The sequence below is a fragment of the Oryctolagus cuniculus genome, chromosome 6, assembly GCF_051225735.1.
Source record: "Oryctolagus cuniculus isolate XC-2025 breed Fujian yellow rabbit chromosome 6, ASM5122573v1, whole genome shotgun sequence".
NCBI classification, from domain to species: domain Eukaryota; kingdom Metazoa; phylum Chordata; class Mammalia; order Lagomorpha; family Leporidae; genus Oryctolagus; species Oryctolagus cuniculus.
The window spans coordinates 165,546,141-165,562,599 of record NC_142872.1 but is presented as its reverse complement, the minus strand read 5'-3'; the positions used below and the strand labels follow the sequence as shown (position 1 = coordinate 165,562,599).

Genomic DNA, 16,459 nt, shown 5'->3' with positions numbered 1-16,459 from the left:
GGGAGGAGCCCAGAGCTGAAGGGGTTTCCCCGTGGGCTTTGGGGGTCCCTGGTTACCAAGTCCCAGCATTCTCTGTGAAGGCCCACAGAGGACTCCAAGTTGAGGCACTGCCCGTTGTCCACAACGCACTGGGTCCTGTCCACCACGCTCATCCAGGGCAGCATGTTTTGCACCTGCAATAGTGTCTCCAGGCCCCCGTGGTGCGTCGGGCCCGACCTGGTCAGGGCCACCTTGGGAGCCTTTCCTGGGAGTTGTCTCGTCTGTTTTGAATTGCTGACGATAATGACTCATTAGGCTGTCTCACGCTGGCACGCCCACGCCAGCAGCACAAGCTGCCCTCCTGATGCATGCTCTCTTGTGTTTTCTCTCCTCTTGCAGAATGGCTATTCAAGTGGACAAGTTCAGCTTCGAGAGCGTCCCCGAGTCCCCTGGGGAGAAGGGGCAGTTTGCAAACCCCAAGCAGCTGGCAGAGGAGCGGCAGGAGGCCCGCGGCTTGGAGATCAGCAGCAGGCTGGACATCCACTGGGCGATCATATCCTTCCCACGCTGCACAGCTGTGCACCGCCGAGCGCCCGGGCGGGTTGAGCTTTGGAGCTTCAGCTACGGAGTGCTCAGAAGCGCCGTGGTGAGGGCCCGGGGCCCGGGGCCTGTCCTGTGCTTAACGTCTGACTGCCTCAGAGGCCCCACTGGAGGGGGTGGGCATTCGGGGCCGGGAAAATTGATTGTCTCCGGGCTGGTGCTGCTCTCGCCTTCAGTCCCACGTGTCTCACTGCCGGTGTGCACGTGCGCGTCAGACGGGTCCTGACGGCCGCCTGTCAGTGCCGGCCGGGGAGATTTGCCGTGCGACGGCTGGGAATGCGAGGCAGTTGTCCGGGAAACGGGAGTTAGGTGACACAAGTTGGCGAGGTGTGGAGATGACCAGGAGAGTTTCCAGAAGGTCTGTGTGATGAAGGGCGCTTCGTCAGTTGTCCAAGCCTGCTCCAAGCTCAAGAGCAGCGCCTGGAGCGTGGCTGCTACCCAGCGATGCGCCCCAGCTGTCCTCAGGGGCTCCTGCCTGAGGCTTCCAATCGTCCGTGGCCAGTGGCATTAAAAGATGAGTCTGTTGTAGAAGACTTTTGAACTCCGTGCATGTAACAGGCTTCAGAGAGTTCATGAAACACACGTATCCTGAGAAAAAGACTGTGCAGAGGTCAAAATTCTTTGCACCAGGCGTTTTCATTCCACTTTCCGCAGGCTGCTTGAAGTCCCATTGTGCTCCCTGAGGCCCTTGGGAGGCTGAGAGGCCAAGGCAGGGTGTCGGTGTGGTTCCCGGTCCAGCAGGAAGTGGAGTGGAGTCTGCAGTCTCTGGAGCTTGGACAGAGCACAGAGCCCCGCACCCCAGGTTCAGAAGGGCAATCAGGGATGGCCTTGGGTGGGCGGGGGTGCCCAGAGATTGATCGCAGGGACAAGGGTGGGAAATGCCCCAAGGGTGCTGAGATGGAGAGGAAACTGTGGCCACACACACACACACAGGTTCCAGGACCCAAGGCAGTGCCTCCGTTTGCACTTGAGTGAGCCTGGGCCTGGTAGGCCCACTAACTCCAAGGAGTCTGATAAAAACAGGAAGTCCCGCCTCCCAGACACTAAGAATAGAACTCAGGGATGCCTGGCACAGCCTGCAGTGGAGACGCAGAGAAGGCAGGGGTGGGAGCTGCAGGGTTGTGGCAGGCGGTGTTCCCCACAGAGCTCTGGGTTTACTCAGTTCTTGCGGACTGAGTGGACAAAGGAGGAGGAGGCAGGTCCAGTATCGGCCCCCGCTGTAGCCAAGCGCTCCATGGCCGTGAGCTCATTCAGTTCTACATTTCTCAGACGGGCCCCTGGCACTGCATGGAGGGAATGGAGTCTCAGCCAGGTGTCGTGAGCTGTCACACAGTGTCCCCTGTAAGTCCCAGCCTGCAAGGGGGTAGGGTGGGCGGTGATAACTTGGGTCTTGTTGGGTGGGGACAGGAGGGGCCCTGGGTGCTGACCTGTATGTCTCTCGGATGGGACCCTGGTGCCTCTGTTCTTTCTGCTAGGAGGACTCTGGGAGGCTCCTGGACCTCCTGCCAGGAAATCCCCTGGGGAGGAGCTGGTCTCCTTGCTTGGGGTCATGGGGTTTAAGCAAGGCAGGCCTGCGCTGATCTGACACCATCAGCGGCACCCAGTGGCAGATACAGCAGTGTGCTTGGTGCCCAGTTGGAATCTCATGGATGTCTCACTCTGGGACTCAGGTAATAGCAGGAAGCCTAGCCCCAGGCTGCACAGAGAGATGGGGCTCTGCCCTCCTGGGGCACCCAGCAGCATCTGACTAATGTCACAGCTGCCACCTGCCGGGGCTGCACCTGTCTCTTGCATTGCACACCAGGGTGACCTCGTCCTCCTGTGTGAGGTGAGAAGTGTGGAGGAACGCGCACCTGAGCTCTCAGAGCTGCCTCCAGCACGCGGCCTTCTAACAGGACCCCAGTGGCCCACGGGCCCCTGGGATTTTGCACTCTTAGCAGAGAAGTACAGAAGAGTCTCCGTGTTTCCCTGTGAAGCCTGGCCTCCTTCAAGAGGCTGGCATCCTGTTTCCCGTGCGCACACAAGTGTGGGTTGAGCGCCTGCCTGGGGCTCAGCACACCTGCCCCACAAACCTGCTGCTGGAGAGTGCCCCGGAGGCAGATGTGACCTCGGTGACGCCGTCTGGGGGTGACGTCTGCGTGAGACGAGCAGCAGGCTTCGGTTGCTGTGCCCCTGAATTGAAGCAGAGGGAAAGCTCTGTGACTGAATTGGCTAATAATTTCATTATGCATTTCTTAATGTTTTCTAGATATTTAGACTTTGTAAAAAAAAAAAAAAACTGAGCCTGCGTTGACACCGATCAGTTACAGCAGTGGCCCTTCTGCGGCACGCATGGCCGGTGACCTGTTGTAGCAGGAACAGGGGCTCCTGTGGTGGAGGCACAGCTGCCTGCCCTGATGCTTGTGCCCTGGCACGTTCCCCTGTTCTGTGTGTGGGGCCTGGACATGTCCCCGTCGGGGGGAAAAGACACGGAGGCTCAGCTAGGAAGATGCTGGCAGGCCTGGGCAGTGTCGCAAGCCACAAACAGGAAAAAGGCAGGTGTGTGAGGTCCTCTGTGTGCCAGTGATGCTAGAGGGTGCGGCAGGACTCACAGGGGCCCTTGTGCTGTGGTGAGAAGCCACGCCTTTCCCATCAGGGCGGTGGGAACCCGCAAAGGCAGAAGGAGTCTTGCTGTGGCCAGGTTGAGGTCACAGCAAGCCACGCTGGCCACCACATAACCAGGAGATCTCGGAGAAGCAAGAGTGACCTGAGGAGTGGGCTGAGGAGCTGTGCTGTGAGCAGTCCCAGCTAGAGGCTGTGAGAGACTGGGCACCGGCAGCAGCAAGTGAGGCAGCCGTGCCCGTCACCCCAGTTCAGTGCAAGGGCCGCTCGTCCCCAGGCACTGCAGAGTTCAGGGACTCGGAGCCCCTTCTTCGTTTTTCCTGTCCTTCCTTTCTTGTGGTAGACAGAGTTGGACTTGGTGGCCGTTGTTCCTGCGCCGCCCCCGGCTCTGTGAGCGTGACTGTGGGACCCACTGACTGCAGCACGCCGCCCCCGGCTCTGTGAGCGTGACTGTGGGACCCACTGACTGCAGCACGCCGCCCCCGGCTCTGTGAGCATGACTGTGGGACCCACTGACTGCAGCACGCCGCCCCCGGCTCTGTGAGCATGACTGTGGGACCCACTGACTGCAGCACGCCGCCCCCGGCTCTGTGAGCGTGACTGTGGGACCCACTGACTGCAGCACGCCGCCCCCGGCTCTGTGAGCATGACTGTGGGACCCACTGACTGCAGCACGCCGCCCCCGGCTCTGTGAGCATGACTGTGGGACCCACTGACTGCAGCACGCCGCCCCCGGCTCTGTGAGCATGACTGTGGGACCCACTGACTGCAGCACGCCGCCCCCGGCTCTGTGAGCGTGACTGTGGGACCCACTGACTGCAGCACGCCGCCCCCGGCTCTGTGAGCATGACTGTGGGACCCACTGACTGCAGCACGCCGCCCCCGGCTCTGTGAGCGTGACTGTGGGACCCACTGACTGCAGCACGCCGCCCCCGGCTCTGTGAGCATGACTGTGGGACCCACTGACTGCAGCACGCCGCCCCCGGCTCTGTGAGCGTGACTGTGGGACCCACTGACTGCAGCAGGCCTGGGAGGCCCCCACTGTGCACGTGACACGTTCTTGCCTGCCTCGTCCCAGCGCTGTGGAGGAGGCTGCAGGGTTTCCCATGGGAGCCTGAGACTCGCGCCATTCAGGCCGCCGTCCCTAGGAGCTGGCCACTGCATCCCAAGTCCCCTGCCGTGACCTCGGCAGAGCCCCGCTGCCTAGGGAGGTCACGAGGGCTCCGTCCTTGCTGAGGACAGGGTGGCCTTGTGTGGAGGACTAGCCTAGGATGGTTAGCTGTTCAAGGATGTGAGCACTGGGGCCTTCACCTTGGTGCTCTGAGCCCTGGAGCTTGCTAATTCTCAGTAGGAGTCTCCCTCTGTGTGGCCAGCCCTCGTGTGTGAGAGACTCCCTTTGTTCTATAAGAAATCTATTTCTTTTTTTCAGCCCTCTCACTTTTCTTATCCCTAGGCCTATGGTGAGAAACCACTTCCTGGGTGGTGGCTGGCCTCGCCACACCCCACAGCGTCCCAGGGCACAGTGCCCAGGAGGGAGGGGCCCAGACAGGACAGTCAGACTTGATGGCTGCCTGGCACCCTTCACCTGTCTCCTCCCGGCACGACCTGTGCCATGGCCTTGCTCTCTTTCCTTCTCTGTTCCCTTCCTCCAGTGGGGACGGTGCTGGCCCTGCCTCACCAGCGCCGCGGGGCAGTGTGTAGCCCTGCGTGGGCCGTGCTTCTCCGCCCCCAACCCGCCCAGCCTGCATGGGGCCTTCTGTCCTCTCCTGCTTTTATCTTGGTTCTATCCCGGGATCAAAGTTTTCACAAGGGACTGCTCAGACTGCAGCCTCTGTGCAGCTCTCCCCCTGCTCCGCCCATTTCTCGTCAACGACATTGGTCCTTTAGAAAGGGCGTTTCCTGGCCAGCGCGCGCTGTCTTGACGAGCCAGGCTTGTTGGCAGCGTCTGCTCAAGGAGCCAGGCTTGTTGGTTAAAACCGTAGATTCAGCTCCCCAGTGTGCCCTCCTTTTAACCTTCCTCTTCCCCTCCGGCTACCAGTATTGGATTATTTTTACAGGACTTGGAAAATCTTAAGATAGCCAGCTCTCTCTGTGTACTCTGTTAATAGCAAATGGTAGCTCCAAGCACAGGACCCAGAACTTGCATCTGACTTTGAGCCAAGACTAGAGAGGCTGCTGGGATCAGGCGGGCCCTGCTGCTCCCAGCAGCTAGGAGAGGAGGCCAGGGGACCTCGGAGGGCCCTGTCTGCCGCTGTCGGGCCACAGTGATGAGGGCGGCTGCCGAGCGTTCTGATAGCCCACCTGCAGTCCACAAGCATTTTGCTTATCCTATACCTGGGAGACAGGTAGTCTCTACCCCTTCTACTCACCAGACATAAGGGAATTTTGGAAGTGCAGTGACTTGCCTCAGATTGCTATACCAGTGGGACCCTGAGCTTGCTCATTCTCCCGTTGAATCAATGCAGGTCATTCACCTGCGGTCACGGCCACAAGGCGTTGGTAGATACGAGCTCCGCATCACAGCCCCCTCCCCCCGCCTTTGTAAGATGCCTGGTCATCCTGTGCCCTGGCCTCAGGTGCGCTCCCTCTTATTCATGCTGAAGATGGACCTTGCTCCTGTCCTCCCAGAAGCCCTGCTGGCACTGGCCTCCCTCCCACCCTGCCCTGGGCTCCGCACTGCCCTGGGCTCCACACTGCCCTGGGCTCCACACTGCCCTGGGCTCTGTGAGCCTGTCTCCCTTGCTGCACTGTGCTCTCTCGAGTCAGGTGGAATCCCATCCTCCCAACAGAGCCAAGTCTTGAGGACCTGCTAGGTGCTGGAGAGTGTGCTGAGCGCTGGCAGAGCCAGAGGTGCACCTGCCCCACTAGAGCATCCCCGCTTCCCAGCCCCGCCCCGAGTGTGGTCCCAGCACATAGATTCCCAAACCTTCGAGGGAAGCGTTTCCAGCCCGTGGCACAGCCAGTGGAGCACTGGGCAGCCTGGCTGCACTGTGCTGAGTGCTGCAGTGAACAACGAGTTTGCAAGCAGCAGCACTGACCTGAATTGAAACCAGTCCCTTTCCAAAGCCAGCCCTGAACACACATGCATCTGGCTCACACGAGCTTGTGAGATTGTCTCATCTCATTCCCCATTGTTTGGTTTTGTTTATTCAAATCTCTTCAAAGACCATTTTGGGCATTGGTGAGAGACTTGCTGACATAGCCATGTCTAATCCTCATCAATTTTATTTAGAGATTGATTTATTGATTTGAGAGGCAGAGTTACAGACAGAGGGAGAGATGGAGTGAGATCTTCTATCCATTGGTTTATTCCCCAAATGGCTGCAACAGCCAGAGCTGGGCCAATCTGAAGCCAGGAGCTTCTTCAGGGTCTACTACATGGGTGCAGGAGCCCAGGGACTTGGGCCATCTTCCACTGCTTTCCCAGGCCATTAGCAGAGAGCTGGATAGGAAGAGGAGCAGCCGGGACATTAACCAGTGGCCGTATAGGATGCTGACAGCACGGGCAGAGGCTTAACCTACTGTGTCACAGCACCAGGCCTAAAGACTCATAATTTTAATGAGGAAGCGTAGTGGGCACACTTGGGCTGACCTTTCTCCCTCCCACTTGCAAAGGCCAGTGGCCGGAACCTCGGAGCCCTCTCTGTCCCTCTCATTCTATATGGAGAAGCATTTTTAACGTGTTTGGCTGCTCTGAGGGTGAGGTGGAGGCCTGGAGATCCCATCAGCAAGCCGGGCATTGGACACCCAGCAATCTGTGACCTGGACTGGAAGATGGAATTCCTCTGTGGGTGCAGGGGTCAGATAAATGTCCATGGTTTGCAAGGTAGAAGGATGCAGCAGTGCCTCTGTCTCAGAGCGCACCCCTAGAGGGACCCCAGGCTCAGGGACCGAGGACAGTTCCTGTCTTGGGGTCCCAGTACTCTCCCGTCACTCAGGCATGCTGAAGGAGCTCCCAGTGGCCGAGACGTTTCTCAGCAGTTCCGCTTTGGGTTCACAAGCACAGCCCTGCGTAGACATGGGGCGCAGTGCCATCAGTCTGGTTGATAATGACCAGGACCGCTGACCTGGAGCACAGCCCCACTCGCCACAACCTGCCTCTGAGTCTTTGGTCCCCACCACTGCTCTCTCTGGAGGGCGATGGCTTCACCTGACGGCTCCTGCCTCTCCCCGGGCTGCGCAGGCTCCCCATCAGCCTCAGTGACTGACGTCTCGATTACGCTCAAAGCGGCTTCTGCATGGAGCTCTGCCTTCTCATGTTCTGAATAAAATAATAAGCCTCTTTCAGTATGGTTCTTAGAAGATACAGGGCACTCTGTTTTTGTAATAGGCGTGTTTGGAGAAATAATTTTATCTGAATGAAATTTTTTTGACAGGCAGAGTTAGACAGTGAGAGACGTCTTCCTTCCATTGGTTCACCCCTCAAATGGCTGCCATGGCTGGTGCGCTGCACCGATCTGAAGCCAGGAGCCAGGTGCTTCCTCCTGGTCTCCCATGCGGGTGCAGGGCCCAAGGACTTGGGCCATCCTCCACTGCCTTTCCGAGCCACAGCAGAGAGCTGGACTGGAAGAGGAACAAGCGGGACAGAATCTGGTGCCCCGACCAGGACTAGAACCCGGGGTGCCGGCGCCACAGGTGGAGGATTAGCCTAGTGAGCTGCGGAGTCGGCTTGAATTTTAATGCAAACAGCTGCCATCATTGGTTCAGCGGACACCTTGATCGCCTTGAGTGAAAGGAAGGGCTGCCTTTCGCATCTGCCTGCAGGGAGTTTGGCTTTCAGAGCTATTGGGAACAACTTGATTCGAAGGCCTTAAGTCTTGGCAGACAAGCATTGCCAGCCGAAGGGAAGCTGTGCCTGGCCCGTGTTGCCATCCAGTCTCCCCAGTACTGGGCCTGCGCTGGGGAGGAGGATGCCGATGTGCTGTGCTGTCTCCCCCAAATCCACACGTGGTGGACACACACCCCTTAAAATGAAAGGAGTCAGAGTTGGACACACAGAGAACCCACATTTCAGATTTGGCTGTCTCCTGGAAGCGAGGAGGGGCGTTTCCCTGGCTTGCATGGCACTGATGTGTGTGTGTGTGTGTGTGTGTGTGTACACCCACAGGAATCGCCGTGTGTTGTGCTCGTGTGATTGGCTGTGGGCTGGGCACACACGCGTCCTCTGTCTTTTGTGCCGCTGTCATTGTGAGCACGCGTATCTTACGTAACAGCTTATGGAACAGCTCACGTCCATATGGCACTTACTGGGTGCCAGGTATCATTCTGAGCAGATTACACAGCTTGGACTTGACAACAGCTCTCTGAGGTCCTTCCCAGCCACATGGTAAAACTGAGGCCTGGTGGGGTGGGCTCCTTGCCGAAGGTCACCCAGCCAGTAAGTGGCAGAGCTGGGACTTGGAGGCAGCCATCTGTCCGTCCTTGGGGCTGTGGCCTGTGCCCTGTCTAGGAGCAGTGTGGGAGCCTCTGGCCTCTGCCGTGCCCTTGCACTTGTCCCATCTTAGGGGAAGCCCATAGCAAGGGCAGTGTTTCTTGGTCCCAGCACTGAGAGGTGCCAGCCCCCCAGTGCGGAGTTGTGTTTCACCTGCTGTCCACCGTGGGAATCTAGAATGGTCTCCACCAAGCAAGACTTGGCAGCAGTGCACAGCTGTTCCCCTCCCCCTTGGCAGCACCCTCGCAGCGGGGTGTGCCCTGTCCAGTTGGGCCTCTGACGCTGGGGAGACCAGCTGAGCTGCTGAGCACTTAGTGAGATGAGAAGGAGAGCAGCGTCAGCATTCTGAAAGTTCACGATGCAAATTGGAAAACAAAGTCAGGGCAGAGAGGCTCATTAATCATTTAAAGCAGCCTTTCCATTAGCGTAATTCCTATTTATGACAATTTGCTAATTTATTTGAGCTCGAGTGGGGCCGGGCTGAGTCCTGGCACCTGTAGTTGTTTGCTCCGGAGCTGACACATGGGATGCAGTCTGTCTGCTGAGGCGAGGGGGTGCCCCAGGTGAAGGCACACCCACCGGGGAGCACCTGCGTCAGGGCCAGCATGAACACCCCCGTGGGGTCTCCAGCTTCTGCTTGGTAGACCTGGGATCACAGCCAGACACTGCTGCCCCTTTCGGTGAGGCTGGCGCTGCTGGGGTCCACGGGTTCACCAGAGGGGCTCACACTCCCCAAGCTCAGGGTTGACTGAGCAGTCATTTTTCCTAGATACCCGGCCAGGTCATGGTAGACTTCAGTTCCATAAATACAGACAGGATCTCAGAAGCTGCTCGAATGGTTTCAAATGGCCCTTCGCTTATGGTCTGTTCCCAAATATGTCGCTGATAATGGCCTAGCAGGAAATGAGAGGCGAGGTGTTTTATTAACCGTCTGCATTTTCTTCGCATCTGGCTGTGTTTTTCAGCTTTGGAAGCGAACATTGATGGCTCCCAAGATACATAAATTAACCGGGACAGCATGCACGAAAGCGTCTGTAAACAAAAATATTCTGCACAGGTATCGATTAATTAATCAGATATAATAAAAATGATGGATGACCAATGAGCAGGACATATGGTTGCACGAGAAACTGGGCTTCTGGCGAGTAGGAAGATGTCATCTTTATCTTTCTGTCCCTAGCGTCTAACCCCACACAGGTAGCAGGTGTGTGAGATACGTGAACTCAGTGAACCAGGCACTCATTAGAGAGGAAAGCATTGCATTATGGGGCTGGCCCTGGATAGATGTTCTTCAGGGAAGAAGGAAGATGGGCTTCTGGGCGGGGTAGGTAGAGAGGACGTCCTGGAGGAGATGGCGTTTAAGCTTGGGGTGTGTGTGTGTGTGTGTGTGTGTGTGTGTGGAGGGGGATTTGGTGTTCACGGGGCAGGAGAAAAAGAGCTCCAGCTGGAGGGAGAGCAAGAGCAGAGGCACGGAGGCAGCTCCATGGCTGCAGCAGACACGCAGGCATGCACCTGCACATGCTACTGTATGTTGTGTCGTGCTAGTGAGTTGAGGACACTGCTTCTTAGCATCCTGGGCTTAGAGCCACAGGCAGTCCTCTGAGTGCCTGCCTCGTTGGCTTGTGTGTTTCTGCCCCATAAAGTAATGGATTCCCATGGGAAACCCAAGCCCCTGGGAAGGTGGCTGCCTGCTCCTTGACCTTGCTGGTGTGAGGATGGCAGGGGAGGGCTAAGCCAAGCGAAGGCCAACCCCAGACCTTGGGCCTTGCGCTCACTGCCCCCAAGAGTCTGCGACCCACAGGACGTGTAACTCAGTGCAGGTAGAAAGCAGAACTTGTGGTGGTGGTGGTGGGAGGTGGCACTGTGAGAGGACTCTCTGCATCCTGGCAAGGGTGGTAGGACTGCCTGTGGGCCGCTCCAGACACACACTGGGAGCTGGGTTTTAGTGAACTGGGACTTGTGTTATCCCAGAGATGGTCAGCTGTGGCAGTGGGTGGGATTAGCAGACTTTGCAAAGCTGGCTTGGCACCAGCTGAGATTTTATACTGCTTTCGCTGCTGGCATCCTTGTCCTACCCTCCTGAGAGGGCAGGTGCAAGAACTTGTGGGTGATTTGGACATGTGATTGCTGTGTCCCCTGGTGATGAGGAAGGTCCTGCAGCCCAGGCAGCTCTTGAGCACCATGAGAGCTCTGCAGAGCTTTTCCCCTGGGCTGATGTGGCCAGGCTGCTGTCAGCTACAGGGCCCTGACACGGCTTCGTGCGCGGGCCAGCAGGGTCCTTGCTGGCTTCTGGGAGTACTATGAGGCATCCACACCAGGCCTGCGGTAGGGTCTGAAAGTGACCTCCAGGGTGGGGCTCCAGGGACGCTATCTGATTCAGGGCTGGCCAGCAGGACCTGCTCCCTCATTCCTCACACCCACCAAGCCCTGAAGCCTGGATGTGGCTATAGAGGACAGGGAAGCCGGAGGATAACCCTAAGAAGCACAGGCCTCTTTGAGCAGGAAGGTCCTGGAGCTGTCCTGTGTAGGAGCCACCATGTCAGGAACTGTGGGTGTCGTCTCATCGCCGTCGTCATCATCTACCTGCTCTGGCAGCAGATGCTGGGCTCTGCGGATTTAGGAGGTCATGATAAGGTCATGAGTACTGCTGAAAGGGTGGTGGATGGGCCAGCCAACATCATAGTCGTGGGCACAGGCTCAGGCATGAGGCAGCTGGTGGTGGGTGTAGGGGGTGCACACAGGGGACTTGCTTGGTTGGTACAGCTGGGTACTTCCATGGCTCACGTCCGAAAGTGACTTGATACAGAGCTGTGCTTTGAAAACAGTCTCCCTGCCCCAGTGGCCCATGGCAACTTGGTGATGGTTCATACAGTGCCCCTTGCCCCTCTGCTTGGGTGTCCCCCAGCTCGTCAGCTGGCTTGTCCGTCGGGCCCTGCCTGTTCCACAGGCCTCTACAAACTCTGCACTGGGGTTTTTAATAAGACTGTACTATGCTCTACTCTGAGGTCTTGCTTTGAAAGTAATTAAAGCGTGGAGAGAGTGCGGGAAGGAAGCAGAGAAAACACGAACATTTGCATGTTATTCAAAAAGATTTATTTGTTCTTTTGAAAGGCAGAGTTACAGAGAGAGAGAGAGAGAGAGAGAGAGAGATATCTTCTGTCCACTGGTTCACTCCCCAAATGCCTGCAACAGCCAGGGCTGGATCAGGCCAAAGCCAGGAACTCACTTGGGGTCTCCCAAATGGGTGGCACTTGGGCCATCTTCCGCTGCTTTCTCAGGTACATTAGCAGAAGCAGGAAGCTGGATTGGAAATGGAGCAGCCGGGGCTCAAAATTGTGCCCATATGGGATGTAGGTTTTGAAGGCAGTGGCTTAACCTGCTGTGCACAGTACTGCCCCAGACAGATGCATTTTAAACCACATTGCCTTCTTGGCTGCACCCCCACGTCCAAGGTCTAGAGCAGCTCATGGCATTGGGTCCATAGCATTCTCTGGGTTACGATTACTTACCTTCTCTAAGATGATTTTTGTTTTATTCGGAGTGGGTGCACATGGCTCACAGTGGAACTGTGGCCACCCTCCCCGTTCCCGCCCTGCCCCCTGGGATTCCATTTTAACTCTTTCTTTGTAGAAGTTTTTGGAATTTCTGAAATTATAAGTAAACACAAACATAGTCTTATTTTTAGTCCCTTTTACACACTCACACACACACACGAGGAATATGCTGTCTTGCATCCTGCTTGTTTCACTTACTACGTTTCTTGGAAAACTTCACGCATCCTCTGTAGAGACCTTCCTGTCTCTTCTCTCCACTGTGGAACATTGCAGCAAAGCGTCCGTGTGCTTGGTGCCCACAGCTTGGTCAACAGGGATGCTCTCGGCTTTGGACGTGTGCCACGCTGGCTGGTGTGCGTGCTGGAGGAGCCTGGCAAGGAGAGCACTTGCCACTGCAGTGCAAGGCAGCGTGGTTGCTGCCCCTCGCGGGGTTGGGCCAGGACCCCCGCCCCCGGTGGCTGAAGCCTCTGTCGTCCGGGTCCCCAGCGGCCTGAGCTAGCTAAAGAGAGCCTGGGAAACACTCCCCAGAGTGCCCACCACCTTCCAGGGGCCTCTCCACATCAGCCCTCGGCCTGCCCTCTGGGACCCCGGTGCAGGACTCTGAGCCTAGGATACAGCATTCCCCGGGGAGCATCCCCTGCACTGAGGGCACATCCCCATGTGCCAGTGGGCTGGGTGGGCCAGGAGTGGGAGCTGGGGGGGTGGGGTACATTGATCCAGCACTACACACGTGCCACTGCTTTTCCCTGGCTTTGGCTAGAGCCAATCAGAGCGTGAGCTGGGGAGGGGCCTGTGATGTCTTCCACAAGGCAGAAAGTTGTGAAAGGAGCGAGTTCCTCTCCGCCCCCATATCCTGGAGTCTGCGGGGGCCTTTCTGGGGTAGGAAAGGTGCTGGGATGCTCGCTGGGGACCGTGGCTCTGGGCCAAAGCCTGAGAAACTGACCCAGTAGAGGTGGCCCTGTGAGGAGACCCCCTACTCCCGCCAGGGTCACCAGGTCCTGCGCTGTCGCTCCCCCTCTTCGTGGAGGAACGACACTAAGCCCTGCCTAGGCTTCATATCCGAGTCACGGCACCATTATGTCGCTCCCCCTCTTCGTGGAGGAACGACACAGGACCCTGCGCTGTTCTTCTGTCTGCTCGGCCCTCCCCGGGTTTGCTGCTGGTTCTTCCCGGGTTGGCTACTATCCCTTCCACCTCCGTGGAAGGGCAGTTCCCCCTGGCCACATTCCCCACTTCCGCAGGGGAGCGGCACACCGCCGGCCGGCTCTCTCGGGGGCTGCACAGGTGTTCCCCTTAGATGTTCCCCTTAGATGTTCCTGGTGCATGCCGTCTCTCTCCTCCTTTATAGTCCTCCTCCGCCAATCCCAACTCGGCTGCCCACACGCCGAGTACGCTGCTCTCCACCAATCAGGAGCAAGTCCTACAGTTTATTGGCTGAACTGGAGGCAGCTGCATAGAAGCTGTTTTCTCCTCTCCCAGCGCCATATTGTGGGAGAGCAGATGCATAGAATAAGTCTTAATTCCAGTAACTCAGTCCAGTCCGGATTGCTCCCCACACTGCGCTGGGGATGGGGTCTCCTCTGAGACCAGCATGATTGGCAACGGCTCCAGGGGCAGCCTCTCCAGACTTCCCAAGTGCTTCCCGTGGGCACGGCTCAGGGAAAGTGCTTGCGCCCTGCACCTGGGCACTGCTCCTGGCCTCAGCACTCTCTCCTGAGTATAGTCGTCCTCGCCCAGGCTGGCTGTCCACCGACCCTGCGGCAGTGTGAAATTCCTTCTGGTTACTGTGCGGCGGCCCCACCACCCGGCTCCTGCACTTCCTCCTGTCCCACCCAGCACAGCATCCTCCCCCATCCCAGTTCTGGTCTCTGGACTTGACTCCTCCCCTGGGGACTGGCTTCTTTCCCTGGGGAAGTGTCACGCAGGTCGTCTGTGTCCTTACACCCGCCAGTTTCCTTCCTCTCCGAGGCTGCGTAGTGTTCCCTTGTGTGCACCAGCTGCTGTTGGTGGGTCTATTCCTCTGTTGCTGGACGCTGGGGTTTCTTCCACCCTTTGGCTGCAGTGGACAGCGCTGCTGTGACCATTGGTCCACAAACGTTGTGCTCAGTTCTTTGGGATCTCTCCTTGGGGAGGGGCTTGCTGGAGAGTGGCATTTACTGTCTACAAGGCTAGCTTCCCCCCCAAACCCCGCAATCTGTGAGCTCCTTAGGCCTGGGCTCCCAGCCTTGGCTCAGTGTCTGTAAAGGAACAGGAGAGCTTCCTGGGGGAAGGGAAGCCTGAACGGAGAATTAAGGGAGAATTAAGGGATTAAGGGAAGTCAGGGGGAGCAGGGGCGGGGGCGGCCTCCCCATGCCGGAGGCACAGGGCCTGGTCCAGAGCTGAGAGAAGTCCCACGTGCTGCGCTAGACTCAGGGGCCAGGGCTTCCCAGGCCTCTCTGCTCCTCACCCTGCACTGCTGTGGCCAGCCCGACTCTCTCTTGGCCGTGCAGCTTCCTGTGGACGCGGGATTGGCCTGTCTTGCCGGGGCCTCCGAGCCAACTCCCAGCTGAGCCAGCCCCTTTGGCCTCCATTCCCTCCAGGTCCTGCGCCCTCTCCGTCCAACTCCTGCATGGTTCGCCCTCTACCTGCAGAACCCAGCCCCCCCCAGGACACCCCCACTGTGGTGCTACCACCTTCCCACGTGAACCCCTCAACTTCAGGGATCAAGCTGGTTGTCTCTCAACCTGTCACCCCCAGGCCGGTCTGGCTTCAGCCATGCCCCATGCGCCTGTTGAGTGGAATTAACCCCCCAGAGGCAGAGCAGGCTGGTTCCCTGACCCCACTTCCCTGTCACTGGGCTGTCAGACACTGCATGTTTCCTGTCTGACTGCAGCTTACACACAGTGGCAAGAGGGGCGAGGTTCCGAGAGGCACCCTGGCTGGTTGATAGCAGTGCCTGGGGACTTGCGTTTTCTGCATTTCTAAACCTAATTTCTCCATCCACTGATACTCGCTGGGAGGCTTTATGACTTCCTCGATTATGAGCTTGCCTAAGTGAGCCATTCGTAATAATATACATAATTACATCAGGACGTGTAATGCAGCAAAAATGAAACCAGCATGGAACCAAGACGTGTCGGGAAACACACTGAACCGTGGTTTGCGTGTTTCATTAAGGAGTGATAACCTTGCATTTCTCCCTCTTCCCTCCCACAGGAGCAGTCGCTGGGCTCCAGTGACCCCAGGGGACTTCCCTTCCTTCTCCGGCAGTAGCTTTAATGCCACCAGTTGGGGCAGGGCTGGGGGACATTGGAGGGTGGGGGGACACTTGTTTGTGTGCCCCTAACTTCCGTACACTCAGCGTGTTGTCCCAGGGTGGGCTGGGCCATCTCCTGAGAGGAGGGGACACACCTGCTTTGGGGGTGGAGAGGTAGGGGTCTCTGCCTCGAAACTTGTGAACTTCTCTCCCTGCCCGCGGGGCTCAGCAGGAGCCGAGTTTTCCTTAACCTGGTCCCACCCCTCCCTGAAGCGCGGCGGCGAGGCCAGCGTGGAGGGCGTGCTGAGCCAGCTGGTCCTGGAGCAGCTGCAGCTGGCGCCTCTGCAGTGGGGTGAGTACCTCCGCATGACGCCAGTGGCTCTCGGTGCACAGGGAAGTACAGTGGGCGCCCCAGGCGTGGGCAGGTGCTGAGGTAGCCATGAAAACCTGGGGGGCAGCAGGCCCTCTGCAGGTGGGCGTCTGCGCCTGCAGTCCAGTCGGTGGGGGGGGTTCCTTTCCCAAGGCAGCAGAGGTGACTGCGGATCTAGAGCTGGTGGTCCGGCGCCTCTGCTGTGCCCAGCTCCCTGTGCGGGCTGCCGAGAGCCTTACTTGGAGTGGGTCTGGGTGGTGGAAGAGAGCAAGAGTGTGGCCACTTCCATGCTTTCGCTCCCTTTGCCTGCGCTGGCCTTGGCAGCTTCTCACACCAACGACTGTGGGGGTGCGTGTTCTGGAAACACCGTCGCTCCATTTGATGTTTTACCCTCAAGCGATGGCCATGGTTTAACACCTAGCACTGTTTGCACATGCACGTCTGTCGCCCTGTGACCTTTGACCCCAGCCTGTGCCTTTCTCAGTGGCCTCCGCCGTGCCCCTCTGAGATACAAGTGAGCGTTTCTGCTGCAGGGAGAGTCTTTGTTCCTGGAAAATGATTTCCGTTTTGGGTCGACAGCGAGCAGTCCCGTGCTGAGGCCCTGCGTCTTCTCTCCATGGAGGTGCTGGCAGGGAGCGTCTCCTCTTGATCTAGCCATGCGCTGGCTTCCACAGCCCCTGTAGCCTGCT

At 57.9% G+C, this 16,459-nt stretch overlaps 1 protein-coding gene across 3 annotated transcripts in view; it reads left to right on the top strand.

Moving 5' to 3' along the window:
- Positions 1 to 16,459, top strand: part of TRAPPC9 (trafficking protein particle complex subunit 9) — a 564,887-nt gene that overhangs the window by 450,207 nt on the left and 98,221 nt on the right. For 2 of the 3 annotated variants that reach the window (XM_089335766.1, XM_089335765.1), the window contains one exon: positions 379 to 2,857. In XM_089335766.1, the coding sequence (XP_089191892.1) occupies positions 379 to 805 (427 nt within the window). In that variant the 3' untranslated portion in view covers positions 806 to 2,857. Of the gene's footprint in view, positions 1 to 378; positions 2,858 to 15,661; positions 15,753 to 16,459 lie in introns of those variants that run through there. The other variant, XM_070075538.2, reaches the window with a different exon arrangement.